This window comes from Perca fluviatilis, chromosome 10 (assembly GCF_010015445.1).
Source record: "Perca fluviatilis chromosome 10, GENO_Pfluv_1.0, whole genome shotgun sequence".
Lineage (NCBI taxonomy): Eukaryota > Metazoa > Chordata > Actinopteri > Perciformes > Percidae > Perca > Perca fluviatilis.
The window spans coordinates 4,801,084-4,821,030 of record NC_053121.1 but is presented as its reverse complement, the minus strand read 5'-3'; the positions used below and the strand labels follow the sequence as shown (position 1 = coordinate 4,821,030).

General features: G+C 40.1%; 1 protein-coding gene across 4 annotated transcripts in view; it reads left to right on the top strand.

Moving 5' to 3' along the window:
* Window positions 1-19,947, top strand: part of il1rapl2 (interleukin 1 receptor accessory protein-like 2) — a 625,772-nt gene that overhangs the window by 568,823 nt on the left and 37,002 nt on the right. For all 4 annotated transcript variants that reach the window (XM_039813808.1, XM_039813805.1, XM_039813806.1 and 1 more), the window contains one exon: window positions 13,314-13,459. In XM_039813808.1, the coding sequence (XP_039669742.1) occupies window positions 13,314-13,459 (146 nt within the window). The remainder of the gene's footprint in view (window positions 1-13,313; window positions 13,460-19,947) is intronic.

Here is a 19,947-nt window from a genome sequence, read left to right as displayed (position 1 = left end):
ATGTATCAGTTGCAGATGCGAGGGGTGGGAGACTGAATGGAGCTGTTAATGGTGAGGGAGATGGTGTGCATAGTTTTGGTGAGATCTTTTGTCAGTGTTCAGTTTTAGAAAGTTGGCTTGCATCCCTGATTTAGTGAGGCAGTTGGTCAGGGTGGAGTGAGTCATAGTGGCAATGGATTAAGTGGATATGTAGAGCTGGACATCATCTGCATAGCAGTGGAGACCTTGAATATAGGTAATATTTACAATCAATAAATCAATCAATCAACATTTATCTATATACCAATTTACAGCAACCAGCAGGTATCCAAACTGCTTTACATCAGGAACCAAGAATAAAACAACATATCATACAATAAAAAGAATGAAACATAGAAAACAGTAAAATCAGAAAAGGTTACATAAAAACAGGAGGAGGAGAGGGAAATTGTCACACCACTACTACATATTAAAAGCCATTCTAAACAAATAGGTTTTGAGTTTGGATCTAAAAAGCGCTACATCTGTAATTTAAGTGATCTGAGATACCAGTTTCTGTTATTTCTCTGAGTGAAACTGAAAGCCCATAGGAGATGATGAGATCTAAGGTGTGGCCAAGATGATGTATCGGCCTTTCCACGCATTGATTAAGGCCAAAAGACTTTAAAAGGGTTTTAAAATCATTAGCAAATAGGTTTGAGGGGCAACACACATGAATATTGAAGTCCCCATAAACCAGGGTATTTTGGAACAACATCAGCTAAGAACTCAGAAAACTTGCGCATGAAATCCTTGCCACAAGCAGTTGAAGTTCAAAACTAGTATAACAGAATGCAGGTAATAATCTGCATCTGTACTCATCCTTGAAGAGAGTGGCCAGACCACTGCCTCAACCTGAAACTCATGGGGAGTTGTGGAAAGAACAGCCAGGGGGGGAGGAGCTCCGAGAAGGCGCTGTTGTCACCTGAGGCCTGTACTACGAAGCAAGATCAACATGCCCTGGATCTCTTTCAGTTATCCGGCTTCACTTAACCTAACAACCGCGGTCCCGCATAAGTTGTATTACGACGCTGGTTATCAACTAGTTAAGTCAACTCAGGGTTTCCCAATCCAGCGGCACACGCGTTCACATAAAAGAGGCGGTGTTTGCGCACCACGACCAATCACAAACATCTACCAGAGCCACATATTTTAAACAAGAAGAGCAAACTATAATTCTACATAAATATGAAGAACACAAACACGGTTTTACAGGCAAAATGCAGGAAGGAAAGCTGGCAAAAAAGCTGACGCTGTTTTAAGTAAAACACAACGCTTATCCTATCAATATCACTTCCAGTGGTGTAGTCTACGTGATAGTAAGCTCCAGGATTTCTATATAGGCTATACCCACTTAAAAATGCCCAATGACACGTAACAACATAGGCTACTTTCCATTATATTTTTGATACATTTTGAATTGTCATCTGTGCTTTTTTCTTAACATCTATAGGCTGAATAAAGGTATTTTTACCGTAAATTGGTGCATTAAAGTGTACCGGAATGCAGGAAATGAAGTCGTTGATGCTTAAACTTCCCTGGGGGAGGACACCCAGGGCCCCCCATATGATATGCCCCCCTCCTCCCCCAAAGGCAGATTCTGGCCAATACAAAGTAGGCTACAGTACACCCACTATAATAGCCTACATTAGACTACACTGGTCACTTCCCCATCAGTCAGGCACAAGATCTGACCATAATTACACTTTTGCTTTCCATGAACTGTCGTTGCTTTAGCCTATTATTTCAGTTGAAACCCTGGCAGTGGTAAGCGATCGTGAGAGAAAATAAAAAAATATCAAAACATAATTCTAACCGATGTGCGTATTGGCAACACACGGCTGAAGAAGCCGACAAATAGCCTATGTAATTCCCTCCTCTTAAAATCTATATCTTTCATAAAGATACCCATCAGTGAATGTTAACGGGGTTGTTTTAACTTTTATGAGCGCAAGCCTCTCTCTCCCCCTCTCTCTCTCCCTCCCTCTCTCTCTCCGCGCACCAAGCTCCGCCTGATCTTCTAAGAACGGTGACGCCATTATCAACCGAGTATTGATTGGTCAGTAGGCGGTGCTTTAACACCAGTTGATCGCTGATCTCCAACTTAACCTGCTCCCGACCAGGTTAGGTGTTCAGCATGAGTTACCACGGCGATTGAACCTTCGTGATACAGAAAATCCTGGGTTGAACCTGAAGTTAGCTCGCTAACGCCAAATCCTGCTTCGTAGTACAGACCTCTGGTTTCAGCCAGGTTTCCGTCAACAAAAGAAAGTCCAGAGCATTGGTCGTAAAAAAGTCTTGAGGATAAAAGTCTCATTCGTGAGTGATCTGGTGTTGATCAGCGGCATGCGAATTGAATGCCGTTCAGTCTGTTGGGAAAGTAGTAGGAACAGAAAAATCAACAACAATCTCAGCAGAGGTAAGCGACGAAACACACAACGGCGCCATCTTCCTCCACAGTGACAGTAATTGAAAACTAATTTCTTCAAGGGCCACTTAGAATGGTGGCATCATGACGAAGGGTGAACAGGAGAGGACCAAGTGCTGAACCCTGGGGTACACCTTGGGACAGAGGTGCAGTACCAGAGGTGGACATATGGCTGAAGCCATGAGAGGGTTGTACCCCATGTACTTGATACTGAGATTTGAGGTTTCCAGGCAGGAGAGAAGAATGGTGAGGTTGATGGTGTCAAAGCAGCAGTGAGGTTAATGAGGCAGTCCTGTCTCCTAAAAATTACTTCCCCAACTAAACTGCATTCCAGAAAATAAGTGTCCCTCTAAACATAATTGAGAATACAGTTAAGTTGCATGGGAACGTAATGTTTTAGGGTTGGAGGAGGATGTGAATACTGAGATGACCAGGGGTCTCATTTATAAAACTGTGCATAGGATCCTTACTAAAAGTGTATGTATGCCCAAAAGCCAAAAATGGCGTACGCCAAAAAACATTCAGATTTATAAAACTGTGCATACGCACAGCTGTAAGCAATGTTCCCTTTATAAATCACAGATTACCCACAAATGTACGTACGTGAATCAGCCTCTTATCCCACCCAATACACGTCCATTTTTAACCATAAATAGTCAATGTAAAGCAGCTCATGAATGCTGATCAGTATGTTAATGACCCTGGCAGTTGTTCTTTCTTTACGCCGAATCATGATGACTGGCAGGGAAAAAAGCAAAAGACTTCTCAGACGTCCAGGAATTGCTGCAAATTGAATTATAATTCCGGCCTGTTCTCGCACAGTGTGATCTATAGACTACCTATATTAATAATACTGTTAAAAACGGCAGGCATTTCGGCACTTGGGACAGCTTCGATATACCAGACCTAGATTTAACAGAACTATATATTATATCCAAACCAGCCTTAGTGATGCAGGTGAAGATTATATATATATATATATTTTTTTTTTTTTTAAACGTAGCTGTCTGCCATTTCCCTCTGGAAACAGCCGGTGGCCCCCAGAGTGGCGAGGACCTGTATTTGGACCGGGATGGCACGGTTCCGGTCCGTTGTCCTCTCTACTGGACCCAATTCAGTACGTAGATCCAAGAGCGCAGCTTTAGGGAATCTAAATCAGCATATTAGCTAGTCATTGTCATGGTCCCTGAAGTCTCTTTCTCTCCTGAGTCTTCCATTCCAGTCCTCCTGCAGTGCCAGCAGTGCAGCATTACGCACAGGGGTCACCGCAGTATTTATATGTTTACAACAATTTGTGATTAACCACTTGCCGAAATCATAGCATCAACTAGTGGTATCCCCCAGCCCGAGATACAATTTGAAGACGAAAGTGTAATAGGCAAACACACACAGGTTTTGTCATGAACAGTATTGAAGTTCGGACCGATAACGAGGACATTAAGGGTAACGATTGCGCGAGAGCTTAACGGATGTATTTTCAGACTTTGACATTTGACAATGACAGATATTTAGTTATTTACACTGTGTTCTGCCGTTATCTAATGCTAGGGTATTTGATGCTATCCTGTATTCCATGCAGTTGGGCCATCTGCTCCGTAGCGGACAATGTCATGGTGAGACAGCCGATTAAACATTAAGAACGAATTTTTATTAAAGATTTAAGTTGAATTTTACAAGGTGTTTATGGAACAATTCTAACTCAGAAAAAGCGCAAATAACACTGCTGGATTTAATCTTCATGATAATATGGATGATATGGAGTGAAAAAATGTGCGTGAGGCATCAATACTTGAACATATTACGAGTAATCGTTATTCCCACATGTACTTTCTGCAGTCTGACATCAGTTCACCACCTCACCATCTGCGTCGCCAATTCCCATTGTCTCCAAAATTTGCATTCTGCCGTCAAGTTTGTTTTTTTATAAATCAACACCCTGCGTGGAAGTGGCGTACGCACATTTTCAGCCCCGTTTTGTGCGTAAGCCACGTTTATAAATGTATAAAGAGTGTTAGGAGAGGAGGTTGTTGGTCCCTTTGAAAAAGAATTGCCATGTTTGATTTTTATGAATTAGCTAAGTACTATACGGCTATGACATAAGGAGATTTCATCTGTGTGTAAAGTGTTATATAAAAACAATTTAAAGATGAACAGAATCATTACTTACTACTCATGCGTGATTTAGTGAAATGGAAGGAGTGTGTTTAATAGCAGATGTCAAGACAGCATTAATAGATTAGAGAGAGATGGAGGGAGGTAAGTGGAGAAAGATAGGAGGTCTGCAATGAGTGGGAAGCTATTGGAGGGAAGGTGAGAAAAGGAAGAGCGGCAGTGATGTGTTTTTAATTGAGCATTTTAGCAAGTCAGTGCTTTTAACGGTGACCTCTAATGCTTGTCCCTGGTAGACATGAGTGATGCACACACTAAAAAACCCTGACACACAGAGAAGAGAAAGAAAATACACTTGCATAGGTAATCCCAGTTATTTAATGTATTTCTTCAGGAACCTTTTTAATTTAATGCGACATTTTTAATTTCATGATCATTTCTGTAATGTTCAATTCATTTTTATTTATAGTATCAATTCATAACAAGAGTTATCTCGAGACACTTTACAGATAGAGTAGGTCTAGCCCACACTCTATAATTTACAAAGCCCCAACAATTCCAGTAATTCCCCTAAGAGCAAGCATTAGCAGTGGCTGTTGCGACAGTGGCGAGGAAAAACTCCCTTTTAGGAAGAAACCTCGGCAGACCCAGACTCTTGGTAGGCGGTGTCTGACGGGGCCGGTTGGGGGTGTGACGAACAGTGACAATAATAGTCCTAGTAAAGATAATGGAACAGTGACTACAATGGTAGTAGGGGTGCTGTCTCTGCAGCTATACACCCTGCCCCGCCGGTCTAGGCATACGCTGCAACTCCTCACTCCCTACCACTCCACTCAAAGAGGAGGTTTTTCAGTTTATTCGTAAATGTGGTGACGGTGTCTGCCCCCCGAACCCAAATTGGGTGCTGGTTCCACAGAAGAAGAGCCTGGTAGCTGAAGGCTCTGGCTCCCATTATACTTTTAGAGACTCTAGGAATCCCAAGTAGCTCTGAATTTTGGAAGCGCAGTGCTCTAGTGGGACAATAAGGTACTAAGAGCTCTTCTAGGTACGATGGTGCTAGACCATTTAGAGCTTTGTAGGTCAGGAGAAGGATTTTAAATTCAATCCTGGATTTTACAGGAAGCCAATGCAGAGAAGCTAATACAGGAGAAATATGATCTCTTTTATTAGTGCTTGTCAGAACACATGCTGCAGCATTCTGGATTAGCTGGAGAGTCTTGAGGCACTTATTTGAGCAACCTGATAGTAACCAATTACAGTAGTCCAGCCTGGAAGTAACAAATGCATGGACAAGTTTTTCAGCATCGTTTGTTGGCCATGATAGTAATAATAATCTACTCAGATTTCACAGCTTTTCCTCTGCTCCGCTGCTGTTAAACGGGTAGAGAAAAACATGAATATTGAGAAGGTTAGGAGTTCAATTCCCACAGCGACCACTTGTGCTATAATTGTGTGTCAAAATTCTTTGCATGCAAGCACTTGGATAAAAGCATCAAGTGACAGATATGATTAATTTTCATGGTGAGTTGCCAACAGAACCACATGGACAGGGGTCACCAACACGGTGCCCGCGGGCACCAGGTAGCCCCCAAGGACCACATGAGTAGCCCTCAGGCCTGTTCTAAAAATGAAAATTGAATATTGATATTATCTGTTTCCCACCTTGTTAAGTCATTGTTGATAATTATTGTGAGAAATCATTAACATGATTAGTGTCTTCACATATGAGTATTATTAATCAATCATTAATTATAACATCATAACATAATCATATATAACTAAAGGCAAACTGAGCAAATTTGTTATTTCAGAAGAGTGTATCAAACTGGTAGCCCTTCGTATGACTCAGTACCCATGAAGTAGCTCTCAGTTTCTAAAAGGTTGGTGACCCCTGAGTTACCTCATCGCTGCTATCCATGGTTGGACTGGGCCAATTTCCATGTGATTTAACCTCCCTGTGTTTTAGAATCTGGCTAGTATACAACCCAGCACACACTGTAAATAGGAAGAATAACCAAACCACCCCATAACACAACTAACCTAAGCCGAACTGAACAGGAATATTAACCTCTCTTTTTTCTTCTTTTTTAAACATATGCTCTTTTGGCCTTTCCATTCCCTTTTTTCATTAATAATTTTTCTGATAACCTGCAAATCCAGATTTTCACACACTGTGCACATTTACTGTGTAGGTCTCTCTACTGGCTGCTTTACCATTATACCAAAAGAATTGATTTGTGTGATTAAGGCCATTCAAACTGTGCAGGGTTTTCATTCACTTTGAATTCAGCTACTTCATCATGCAAATTGAAAATGTAATCCCCTTTGCTAGGTTTTTATTAGATGGGTCATTCCTGTTCCTGTTAGCAGCATTTCTGTCCCCATGAATAACTTTATCTTTTTTTTCTTCCCAAATGTATAAAATATGTATAACAAATGCCTTTAAATTATAGATTAGGGTCGTCATTATCACATAACCATAGAATAATGCACATTAAGAATACTTAATTTTTTTACTTACTAATACTTACTTTATTTTGATTTTCTTTCTATATTTGATATACAGTAAAAGTAAAAAAAAAAAAAATTGTTTATGTGTAGAAGGTTAGCTAGCTAAATCTGGATCACTTAAAAAGCTATGGCTAACTTTGCTTTAAAATGTTCCACCCTCTTAGGTATATAGACCAATATAAACCAGTCCACCAATAGCAATTATTATTTAAGTGCCTGGGATTGGCCAGTATGTAAGAAAATAAGATATCACAATATTCTTATACAAATACTTCACTGTTGATATTGTGACGATAATGTAGGGTTGACAATTGGTGCTTTAAAGGTCCAATGTGTAGGACTTTCTCCCATCTAGCGTTGAGATCATATATCGCAATGAACTCTCTTGCGCCACGCAGTTCAAAGTATGTATTACAGCTACGGTGGCCTTCACGCTTCAAAAAGCTGGTCTCTTGTTCTTTTCAATAGGCTATCCTTTTTTCTTTTTTCCTGGGGCCGGGAAGCGACGATACCCATTAGCAGCATTGGCAGCACCTGTGAGTTTATCATGTGACAGCGAAAACGCGAAAGGTGGAGCAGTGTGTCCTGTATGTCCCTTACCGGCTTACGTATTTCAAGATGGCGCATGAATATGGAGCGTCTACCCCAGTTCATGCGAATGCAAACGTAACATTTCAAGCCAAAAGGAATACTTGGAATTGATGGTGGTGGTAAATATTCATGAAAAAGGACAAGTTTGTGAACGGGCAACATGGATTTTGATAATGAACAACTAAACACGTTACACACTGGACCTTTAACAAAATATCTTAACAATATATTTTAGATAATCATTAATAATGTGGCTATAATAACTAAGTGGGTAAAGGCAAATAATAGAACAGTTAAAACAGTCTGGTAAGTTCAGAAAATGACATCACTTTACTGTAATGCAGCCTTTAAAACCAGGAAAAGCTGAAACTTAAGCCATTTTACGATATCCAAAATCTAAGATGATATCTAATCTAATGTCACGATATCGATTGCCCAGCCCTAACATACACTATATAGTACAGTAAATACAAATTTTCTTATTTGGCATGTGGTACTGTACTGTAATTATTGCTTGTGTTTGGTTTAATACCCCTTTTTCATTTCATTTATTATACAGGAAAGGATTAAAAGTAACATGAAGTTACAGTTTAAACGGGCCTGACTGTTTCCAGCAGGTTCCTGTTCTGCAGGAACCTAGAACACAATTACGGCACATGAAGACAGTAACACTTGTACAGGACATTAGCACAGGCTAGACAAATACAGACAACTAAAAACAACAATACAGACAAAACAAGACTTGGACAATACATGAACAATCAATGAGTGCAAGTGTAACTGTTGAGAAGGAACAGTGTGTATGCCTTTTTGAAATATGTGATGGATGGTAGTGTTCTGATGTGATGGGGAATGTCATTCCAAATGTTGGTGTATGTATGAAAAAAAGGATTTCTGACCATATTTGTTTTTGTATGAGGGGACTGGAATGATTGCCTGTGAAACTAACCTAGTGAGGCGTACCGGTCTCAAATTGTGTGTCGGGAGAAGTGCAGCAAGTGTTGGGGAAGTGCTATTTTGGATCTGAAAATAAAATGCAATAGCGTGACTGTTTATGTAGTTCTGGTAGGTCAGAGCGTTTGGGCGTGTGAGTGCAATGCAATGCAATGGTGAGACCACTTTGGAAGATAACTGTGGATCTTGAGAGCTCGATTGTATAGTCGTGCTATTGGTTCAGTAATTTCCTTAGTGGTAAGAGACCAGATTGGAAGACAGTATGACGTCGTTGAAAACACAATCAGAAAAAGAAAAAAAAGAAAAAAACAGTAGTAGTAACTTTAGTTCTTATTTCTCAACCACGGCCATATCCTGAAAATCAAACTTACCTGCACTGTGATTGCAGTTTAAATACAGTGTTAATGCTGGCCTTCTATATTCGACACGGCATTGTGACACTCCAAGAGCCAGTCCAAGTTTGTCTTAGTTCACACTCCACCCTTACTTATTTTCTCTGGTCCTGTCCCAGTCTAAGGCAATTTTCTCTGAGGTTCAAGCTGTGAATACTACAGCATTAGAAGCTGACACTGAGTTCAGTTCACAAGACTGGCTTTTAAAACAATTCTCCCCCCTGGACGACAGGACAGACTTTGTTAATAGTAGGCGGGGGGGTAAATGAAATGGCCAACTGTCACTGTCATAGACTGTTCACTAAACTGCTCCCTCGAGCAGGGATTTATTACCTTTCCCAAAAAAAATTGTAATGGATGGATTAAACTGTGTTTATTTGCTCTAACATAGTCTTAGTCGCTTTTGAGCATGGCTAACTGGTAGGGGTGGGAATCACCAGAGGCCTCACGATACGATATCATCCCGATACTTATGTCACAATACGATATTATTGCGATTTTAAAGTTATTGCAATATTCTGCAATATACTGCAATTTATTGGCTTTTTTTCAAACTTGAAATTTTTCCCAATTTCAAATGATGTCCCCAAAAGGAAACTTCGTCAACATCTGTTTTATCTAAAAAGATACATTTCTCTGTTTGTTCATCTCACTTCAATTTTATTGCTGCAAAATGGGATTGTCAAGCAGACAAACTCACCAATGCATATATAACAATAGATCGATACTTGGTGTTTGTGTATCGATACAGTATTGCCACAGAAAATATCGCGATACTATGCTGTATCGATTTTTTCCCCCACCCCTACTAACTGGTTACCTCAATGGTAACTTACTTCCAAAGCCGCGCGTTAGCATATAATTACATTGTGTTCCTAAAAGACATGGACCTGTCCAGCTGCCTTACTGTCAGCTTCGTGAACAATTTATGCTATTTTAGTGATTTTTTTACAATGTTTGCTGTATTTCTTTGGACAAGATGATATACGACCACAAGACACTAATGAGGATAGAAAAATCATCTCACCACTGTGTGACTCTCCTCTTGCTGATTCTGTTAATTCGCCGGTAGGTATATTTTCAAATGGAAACATCAAAGAAAGAAAGAGAGGGATTAAACGCCAGCTGAGATCCCGCCCTCACGGACGTTCTCTGCCAAGCATCTTTCTAGCCAATGTACAAGCTTTGGATAACAAACTGGACAATCTCCATGCCTGTATCAGTTTCCAACACGATATCAGGAACTGCAATTTCCTTTGTTTCACTGAAATTTGGCTTAATCCTGGAATACCAGACAACGACTAATGTAAAGCCCAATTCAGATCAAAGATTGGCAGCGAGACAAGTTGAAACTTGCAACGAGCCGGTCTGCAACGTTCTGAAACCTGCCAGTTCACACCAATGCGACGATATGGTGTATCATCTCCATAACGACTATTCCATTCTAACTTCCGACTTTCAGCCATTGTTGTAGCTGGACATTTGTTTTGTCTAAATATGAATGTGGATAAAGATAGTGATAGTGAGATGCTTGCTGCAGTTGCATTTCTAGTGATGATTCGGGGGAAAACGGTTTTGTCTCGTCACAAATCTTTGGTCTGAACTGGGCTTAAAGGACAATTCCACCGCAAAATGAACCTAGGGGTTAATAACATATGTGTACCGAGTCAACCGTTCTCTAGGATCTGTTTTCATGCTAATCAAATGTGTCTCTAGCTTGAAACAAGCTAGCGCAAACCGGTGATTAGCTGCTAACGCTACCTTTCGGGGCAGAAGGTAAATCGCTATTTCTACACCACTAACAAGGCTCAAAATTGCACCACACTTCAATGGTAGCATAATGAGGGTCCCTACATGTAAACCAAAGCATTGAGAACTTTGTAAGTGTGCAGACAGTTTATTAAAAAGATAGATCATAAACACAGCAGCGTTCATGTTTACATGCGTGCGCCATCTTGGAAAACATGACCAGTCGAACGACGAACGCCGTGCAACCAGTAACCAGTAACATAGCTCAAACACAGTGTTCGTGGTTCGACTGCTCATGACTATTTTGAGCCTTGTTAGTGGTGTAGAAATAGCGATTTACCCTCTGCCCCAAAAGGTAGCGTTAGCTCGATTAGCATGAAAACATATCCCAGAGAACGGTTGACTCGATACACATATGTTATTAACCCCTAGGTTAATTTGGCGCTGGAACTGTCCTTCAACAGCAGGAATATTAAAATACTATCCAGTCTTAAGGGCGCTTTCACACCTGCCTTGTTTAGTTCAGTTGAATCGCACTAGAGTTTGTTTGTCCCGCTGGTGCGGTTCGTCAGGGCAGGTGAGAACGCGGCATTCGCACTCGGGTGCGCACCAAAAGCGGACCAAACAAGCGTACCGAGACCTGCTTGAAGAGTTGTTCTCGGTGCGCTTTCAATCAAACTCTGGAGCGGTTCGTTGGTGGTGAGAACGTGATCTGACCTAGAACCGCACCAACTATACGTACTCTGCAAGTCTCAGCTGATGTCTCCTGTAGTCAGGTGTGCTTAGCAATCTGTGATGCGGCAGAGCAGCAAACCGTAGCAGCTTGCAGTGTTTCTCTCACAGAAATAGACTGCGGGTCAAGCTTGCTGCCCGTCACTCGCATCTCCGTGGTCAAACCAGCTGCCGCTAAATTTGGAGACAGACGCCGGCAGAGCAGAGAGCGAAGTCTCAGTGAACAGAGCAGTTGTAGTAACGTCTCTCGCGAAACAATGTCTGATCATTATAATGAAATGAGCTGGTTTGACTATGGAGATGCAAGAAATATGCACTAGTCCAGAACACAGGACCTTCTTCCTGTATTTACTTTCTTGCTCCCGCTCCCAGACACATCCGACCAATAAGAGGAGTGAATGTTCTTGCATGATTTGTAATGGCGCATTTTGGTACGCTTTGATTTTTCCAGGTGTCAAACCAAACCAAACCGAACCGAGGGCAAATCGCTCCAAGTTTACAAGCTGTGTTGTGTATGATCTGATAAAAAAGGGAAACCGACTTATGCCTGTTCAAGATTTTAGTTAGGCATGTGCTTTCTTATAGTGGCCAACAGCAAACAATGAGAAACCTGCTTTTGTCTGCCTCTGTGTGCATCAGTGGCCCATTATTAGAAAAATGACCAACAATTACGAGGTATATGTCACCGTTATCATTAGAAACTACTTTCGGGCAGTGCTAGGCAGAAAGCTTGACAGACATAGCAGCTAAGGCTGGCAGGGCTTCGCGATGGGTCAACTGCTGAAATAAGTTCCCTCAACAATGAAAGGAGGCCTCTTGCAAAGTGAAATAATGATGTTAACAAAATCTCAACTTATGAACATCATGGTTTGTAAAGTGTTGAGTTTACTGTGCATTCCATCTCTAAGATTACCACCTACATTGCACAAATTGCATACATGACATTCAAATTGGCATTCACTTACTGGATAAACAACAAATCTAAAACATTGTGTTGACTGATGTTTAAAGCCATGAAATGTTCATATGAATTCCAACACTGAATATGAACAGAACTTCATACATTATTTGCAGAATACTATAAACTACTAGATCATAACATTCCAACAACTTTAACTGAACAAACAATGGATTTGATGAATCTGGATATCGACTTCTAATGATGATCCTTAATGAAATAAATAAGTAAAATAAGAATGCATTAAATGAAGTTACCACTATTACAGGAAGCGAAATGGGAGAACTTGTGTCTCATTGGACCGTCTGTGCTGACTGCTCTGGATTTGCCAAGTCAGCACAGATATCACTGATCACGGCCGAATCTGACCGTAAATCAGGCTCAAAGGTGTCTGTCGTGACCCAAACATCAGTTCAGTTTCCCCTCCTCCACCTCCTCTCTTCATCGCGGGCTATTAGAGTATGACCTCACCATGAGGAGAGGCTTTTTCCAGCTGTCGCCAATGTTTTCTACATATGCCTCCTTGCCCTCATCCTCTGTCCTCCTTTTTTCATCTGCTCTATACTCTACACTCGTTTTCCTCTCCCCTTACTTTCCCCTTCTCTCCTGTTATCCTCTTTCTCCTTTACAGCCTTTTGTAAAGTCATTAAGGAGATATAGACCGCCACCTGTCTCTAAGATGTTTACTTTTGTCCCTGTTCTCTTACTCACTCTCTTCCTCTTCTTGCCTCTCTCAGAGAAGACAGAGAAAACTCCAGCTAATTAATCCATCTAATGTTGCATAAGTGTTTATGTTCTCCTTGTCTTATTTGGGGAAAAGAGATGTCCCTGCTGTCTGTGACAATCGTCTTCTCTTTGTGTGTTTGTCCAGGATTTTGAGGGAGCATTTAGGGGAGAAGGAGGTGCAGCTATCCCTAATGTTTGATGCTGTGGAGGAGGCAGACCTGGCCAACTACACCTGTTATGTGGAGAACCACATAGGGAGGCGCAGTGGGAGTGCTATACTGCAGAAGAAAGGTAGATTACTATATCTTTCTCTTTCCTTCTTCCCATTTTAGTTGGATAGAATTAAGAAAACCTGCCATAATTCGCACATTACTTGTCATTATCTCATTTACTTTATTTAAGGGACCACCAGTTTTGGGACCTTTAGCCAAAAAAGACATGACCCTCCCCTCGCCAGTAAAAACATTTCTATGACCCTCCAAAGCAATTTGGAAAAAAGGCATGATCCTCCCCCATCAATTTACCAATACCTTCTGTACTGGTTTGCGCTTGGCAAATACATAAAGATTCCCATTGTTTTTTTACAGCCATGACATATGTGACTAAACCTCTGCATTCTCATCTGACGCATCCCACTCCTCTGTTATGGTGTGGGGGCCATTTCAGTAGATTTACTCACTAACATTGTTGTGGAAACACAATAAGCATGGAAACTAAATGCACACTTCCTGCATTACTTCAAATACTATGTTACTCCTCTAGTAAACTAGTATTCACATGAAATAAAACAATAAAACATTGAGACCATTCAGCAAGGCACTCTGGGTACCATTCAACACACAAACTGGTTGCTATGGACTCGTCATTAGGCTTCCTCCACTTCCCCGTTTAAACAAAGTGGAATAAACGTATAAACGTCCAAATCTTGTGCTTGGCACGGTAAGATGTCCAGAGAGTGCAACAGTCATTTTCGTTTTTTGCATCCTGCTGCTCCCATCGTCAGCCAGGAAATATTTTTTTTTACTAAAGCAGTATATGAAATCAGATGTATTACCTACCACCATTTAGTTGTTTTGTGTTATTTAAGATATTTATAAAATATCTGATCTTGCCAGATGTAATTATATTCCACTCATTTTTTCAACAATGCAATTATCCGTTTCAGCCACCGGGAGGGGCAGTTCCCCCTGCCCCACAGTAAACTCACGGGTCAGACCCATCTGGTAGCGGGGGCCAAGACTGAGAGCTACATGGAAAAATATGCACCAAACAAGCCACTTTGAAATTTTGCTGTTTCATGAATACAAAAGTTGGGTGATCCCTGAAAAATGTTGGATGACCCTCCCCTCAATAAAGAATAAAAAGACATGACCCTCCCCTATTTACCTCCGGTGGTCCATTCCATAAATACCGAACGGTCCCTTACTGTCGCTTTTCTTCAATTCAATTCAAGTTTATTTCAAGTGCAATATTACCATAAGACATGGTCTCAAAACACTGTACAAAAGGAAATTCAGTAAAAAGTTAGGATTAAAATACAAAAAAATACATTTACAATCATTGCGGGGGTAAAAAAATATATATATATATATATATATATATATATATATATATATATATATATAAAGTGGTACAAGGGTAGAAACAGTCATAATAATGGTCCATAATGTTTGGAAAAAAGAAATGTTTTGAGTTTTGATTTAAAAGTGGTGATAGAGCTGGCTTCAAGCAATTAATCTGAGTGAGTGACAGATCAAATTAATGATAAAAAGATAAGAGCTTGCAAGTAAATTGCTTATTAAAAATTAAAAAACCTAACCTAACAAACTCAGAATTGAGAACCAAACCATTGCACTGAAATTCATTATTTGACGTATTGACCTTGCACCAGCAAGTGATGAAGGGAAGTCTGATACCACATTGCAAGTCAAATATCAGCCAAAATATCTAAATATTTATTTTATACATTCATTCTTAAGGGAATGTTCGAAACTATAAGAAATACCATTTTTCAGAGTTTTTCAGCTGGGAGATGTGTTTGAGTGACGAGTTTGACATGTTCCACAAGCTCTCTTCGCTTTTTAGTTTAATGAATAAACAAAATACACAAAGATGTCAAAAAAAAGGAAATACTGTTACACCTTCTGAATTCAAGGTTCTATCTTTTACCACACTAATTGCCTTGTTAACTCATCGTAAAACACACTTCACTAAAACTTGGCTTAAACAAAAGAAAACTCACCAAACTTGGTCAGTTTGTCCACTGTTCCAACAACCACCAGTTCTGGTTTGGCCAAAATAAACCCTTAATTCACCGAGTTAGCCAGCATATTTGAGTGAAAATAGATATTTTGGTGATCATGCTGGCTCTAAACGGTGTTTTTCCCCGCTGTCTCTCTCTTTGCCGTTGCTGGCCTCTTTGTGAGAGCCACTGCTCAACGAAGCTCATTCTTCGGAGGCAGACCATTAAATCAGCAAAATAAAATGACAAAAATGCCCCAAAAAACCCTGGCATGCTAAATATAAAACTGTATCTGCTCTAGTTACCTGGGACATATTCAATTTCTCTTTATGATTCTTTTAAAAAGGATTACCCCGCCAGGCAGCTCAGGAACTGATGCTACTTTTATGGCCCAGTAAATATTTGTGGATGTGAAGAGCTTCCAAGATAATTAAGACTTTAAATGTGTGCTGTCATCATGAAATGTGCAAGATATAAAAGCTCTTCCAAAGATTCATTTCAAAAGTTTTGTTAGCCCCTCTGAAACTGATGACAAAAAAAACAAAATAGCACCACATATATAGACTCTCAGACAGAACAACACAGAATCAAAGAGAACAGATCCTACAGTACTGAACACTCTGCTTGATTGACAGGTGATCTGCAGAACGTGCGGTGAAAATACACCACAGCACACAGTGCTGAGCAGCACAGATGGAGACAAAAAAAAAACAGGATCTCATAGTTACCGCTTTTAAATATTCAGCTGAAAAATGCATGAGGGCACAGCTCCCTTTGTAAAACATTTGCAGCAGTCCTGCCGTATCTTGCTTTCCATCTGATAAGCAGAGAGAACAGGCCTGTTTGGGTCAGAGGCCACGACCCGCAGAAAGAGAGAGAAACCTAGAGAAACGGCACCGGAGGAGGAGATGAATTGTCTCCCTTACCTTACATTTCAGTGGAAAAAAGGGCCGCATGAATGCCCACTACATGAAATAAATGAACGTCATGCAGATGAGTAGGGACAGGGTGAATTGGGGGGAATGTGGAAAGAGATAAACAGGCGCTGAAACGGTGGGAGACAGAACGAGGCAGGGAAATGGAGAACAAAAGAGAAATAAAAGATGCAGACAGAGAGATAAAAATGGGGAAGCTGAGGGGTGTATGAGAAAATTTGGAGAGCCGAAATGAAGACAAAAAGAGAAAAGAAGAAAGGCAGAGAGAGGAGGACTAAAAACAGTTCTTTCTGACTCCCCGCCTGATTCCTGCTGAATGCCTTGGGTGTCAAATCTATCTTACTATACTTAACTAGCACCTTAGGGACTCACACACACATGCACAAGTACACCCACACGTGGGATCACACAGACACACACCTCCACAGCGGGTCAGGATGAGAAGTGTGGGGTTGTCATTACTTCCCACTGTAATTACCTGGCTGAATACAGGAGTGTGTACTGTGTGTGTTTCTGTACAAAGTTTTACAGTAAAGCAACCTGGCAGCATTGCTATTATATAGCTACCAGCATATTCTGCATTTGTGTGTGCACGTTTGATTAGACCTATACACCGAAACACACACACATTTTCCTCATGGTAGGCATGACGTGTAATGGGATTGTTTAAAGGTCCCATATTATGCAAATTTTCAGGTTTATACTTGTATTTTGGATTTCTACTAGAGTAGGTTTACATGCTCTAATGTTCAAAAAAAACAATATCTTTCTCACACTGTCTGTCTGAATATACCTGTATTTACCCTCTGTCTAGTCTATACCGACGACGTTTCATTTCCAGCATTGTTCAATTGCCGCCAGAAATTCTGCCGGATGTCCCTCATTTTGGACGGATGTACGTCACCTTACGCTTTCTTTGTGTTGGCGTTCAAAACTGCGGTGGATTTCTGAGGACTATGGGTAACTGCTCCTCAGATCTCTGCAGGGTAAATCCAGACAGCTAGCTAGACTCTGTCCAATCTGAGTTTTCTGTCGCACGACTAAAACAACCTTTAAACGTACACGTTCCACCAAAACAAGTTCCTTCCCGGGGCTATTTTGCCGAGGCACAGTTGCTCAGTCTGGCGCTTAACGCCGCCCAAGACGATTGTGATTGGTTTAAAGAAATGCCAATGAACCAGAGCATGTTTTTCTCCCATCCCTAAATGTTGTGTGGACTAGCCAGACCCTCCTTCGCAGTGCTGTGGAGGAAGGTCTGACAATGCGAGGCTACCCTCTGTCTGACACACGTCGTTTTAGCGCCTGTCTCTTTAAGCCCTCCCGAAAATGCCCAGTCTGCTCTGATTGGCCAGCATTTCCAGGTCTTCTGCATCTGCACCCTGCATCTCTGCACCGTCATTGCAGCCGGGTAATGACTGTAACGACACTGTAGCGGCACTTATATACTACATATATAGTATAGTTCACAACCGTAAAGTTTCTAAATGCGGGCTGTGTGCATTTTTGTGTGGATTGAGTGTTCTGAAACTTTCACAGTATTTACAGTATATAGCACCTCAACCTGCTTCATAGTAAAAAAAAAGACATCGAAATCTCACTTTTTACAATGTAGTACCTTTAAAAGCACTATCATCTATTTAAGTGTACTTTACCATACACACATACTGTACATTGTAAAGGAACACATACACACACAGTGGAATACTGAAGAAGCTGGAACTTGAAGCAGGTATCAGTACATGTATCCCTTTCAGCTGCAGTAATCCTTCAGCTTCAAATTAATGAAATGAAACGTAGCAAAACATGTGTGGTTTTCTAATGGATTAGGGTGGATGTTGGAGCACTGTCTGTGTACTGTATGTTTATGCGTATCTCATACCAGTTTCCTTTGGATTCCAAATGAAGTGGGCCGCTCCACATCTTTCTAAAACACACTCATGTCTTCCTTCTCCTTTCTGTCTCTTAATCTCTTCCTTATCTCTACTGGCTTTCTCTTTTCCTCCCATTTATTTCTCAATTTAGCAATAGCAGCCCACTCTGAACAATCTCAGTTGTCCAAAAGCGTACTCTTTATCTACATCTCCTTCTCTGTGATCAGTATAGATTTAAAGGAAATGAGCAAGATAATAGCTTTAACCTGGAAAAGAGTCCCCCATTCAGTGTGACTCACCACATACTGCACTGTTTCAGTGCAATGATTATGTCAACCTAAGAAGTAGTTTTAGCTAATCAGTAAGCAACTTCATTTTATTTTCTGAGTAAACTTTATTGTTCTATCCTCCTCAGAACACCAGTATTTTTTTAGGTGGTTGAAGAGAGCCAGCTGATGGGGTTTGATTACAAATAAAACTACATGGTCTTTGCATGATTTTATGTGGACGTTTAGGGATATTTTCGAATATATTTATAACTTTTAGCTGTAAATGACATTGGCTGGTCTTATATATAAAAATATGTTATTTTTTTATGGGCACGTCAGCCAACAGACATGACAATTAGAATAGGTTCTGGGCTGAATAAGGGAGTTACAACGCTATGGTTAGAGCTGTTTTAATAAGGTGCAGCAACTAACAATAACACATAAAGCATGTCTTCATCACTGTAACAAGAGGTAACACTATTATCAGCTCAGTTCACACAACATACGTTGCAGCAGGGGATTGTGTAGGGATTGTGTACAGCTAAAGATGAGTACTTAGGAAAGCACTTTATGTAGATCCATCCTTTTTCTATATATAAATATATATATATATATATATATATATATATATATATATATATATATATATATATATATATATATATATATTTATTATGGCATGCAGTTTAGGAAATTATTATATATAAAGTGGGTTAGGGGGTTAGGGTAAGAGTCTGAATATATTCAATTAAAGTCTGAATTTATTGAATGAAAGTCTGTATATATTCACTGAATTTCTGTATATATTGAATGAAAGGTGTGTTGACATTAGCCTGATTAAAGGGACATGCCTGACCAGAGAGGTTCCTTTCATTCGGTCTTCCACGATGAAAAACTGAACAAACTTCTTCATTGAGAGAACAGTACTGGCTACGGTTACCGTTACCCGTGTTTTGGCCCATACATGCATTCGCCAGTGTGTTAATAATCTCTTCATTGCTCAAAATTGCTGACACTAGATTTCTTGCTGATTCACTCATAGTGTCACACTTCGGTTAGGATTAATCACAACGAAAACACAAGATGGCGGCAGACAATGATGTCAGACTCCATTTCAACTTTCATCCAATATATTCAGACTTTCATTCAATATTTTCAGTCATTCATTCAATATATTCAGACTTTCATTCAATATATTCAATGTTCATTCAATATAGTCAAACTTTTATTCAATATATTCAGACTTTCATTCAACATATTCAAGGTTCATTCAATATATCTGGAAATATTAATTAAATATGTTCAGACTTTCATTCAATATATTCAAAGTTTATTCAATATATTCAGACTTTAATTCAATATATTCAAGGTTTAGTCAATATATTCAGACTTTCATTCAAAATATATAGACTTTCATTCAATATATTCAAACTTTACATATATATAATAATTTCCTAAACGG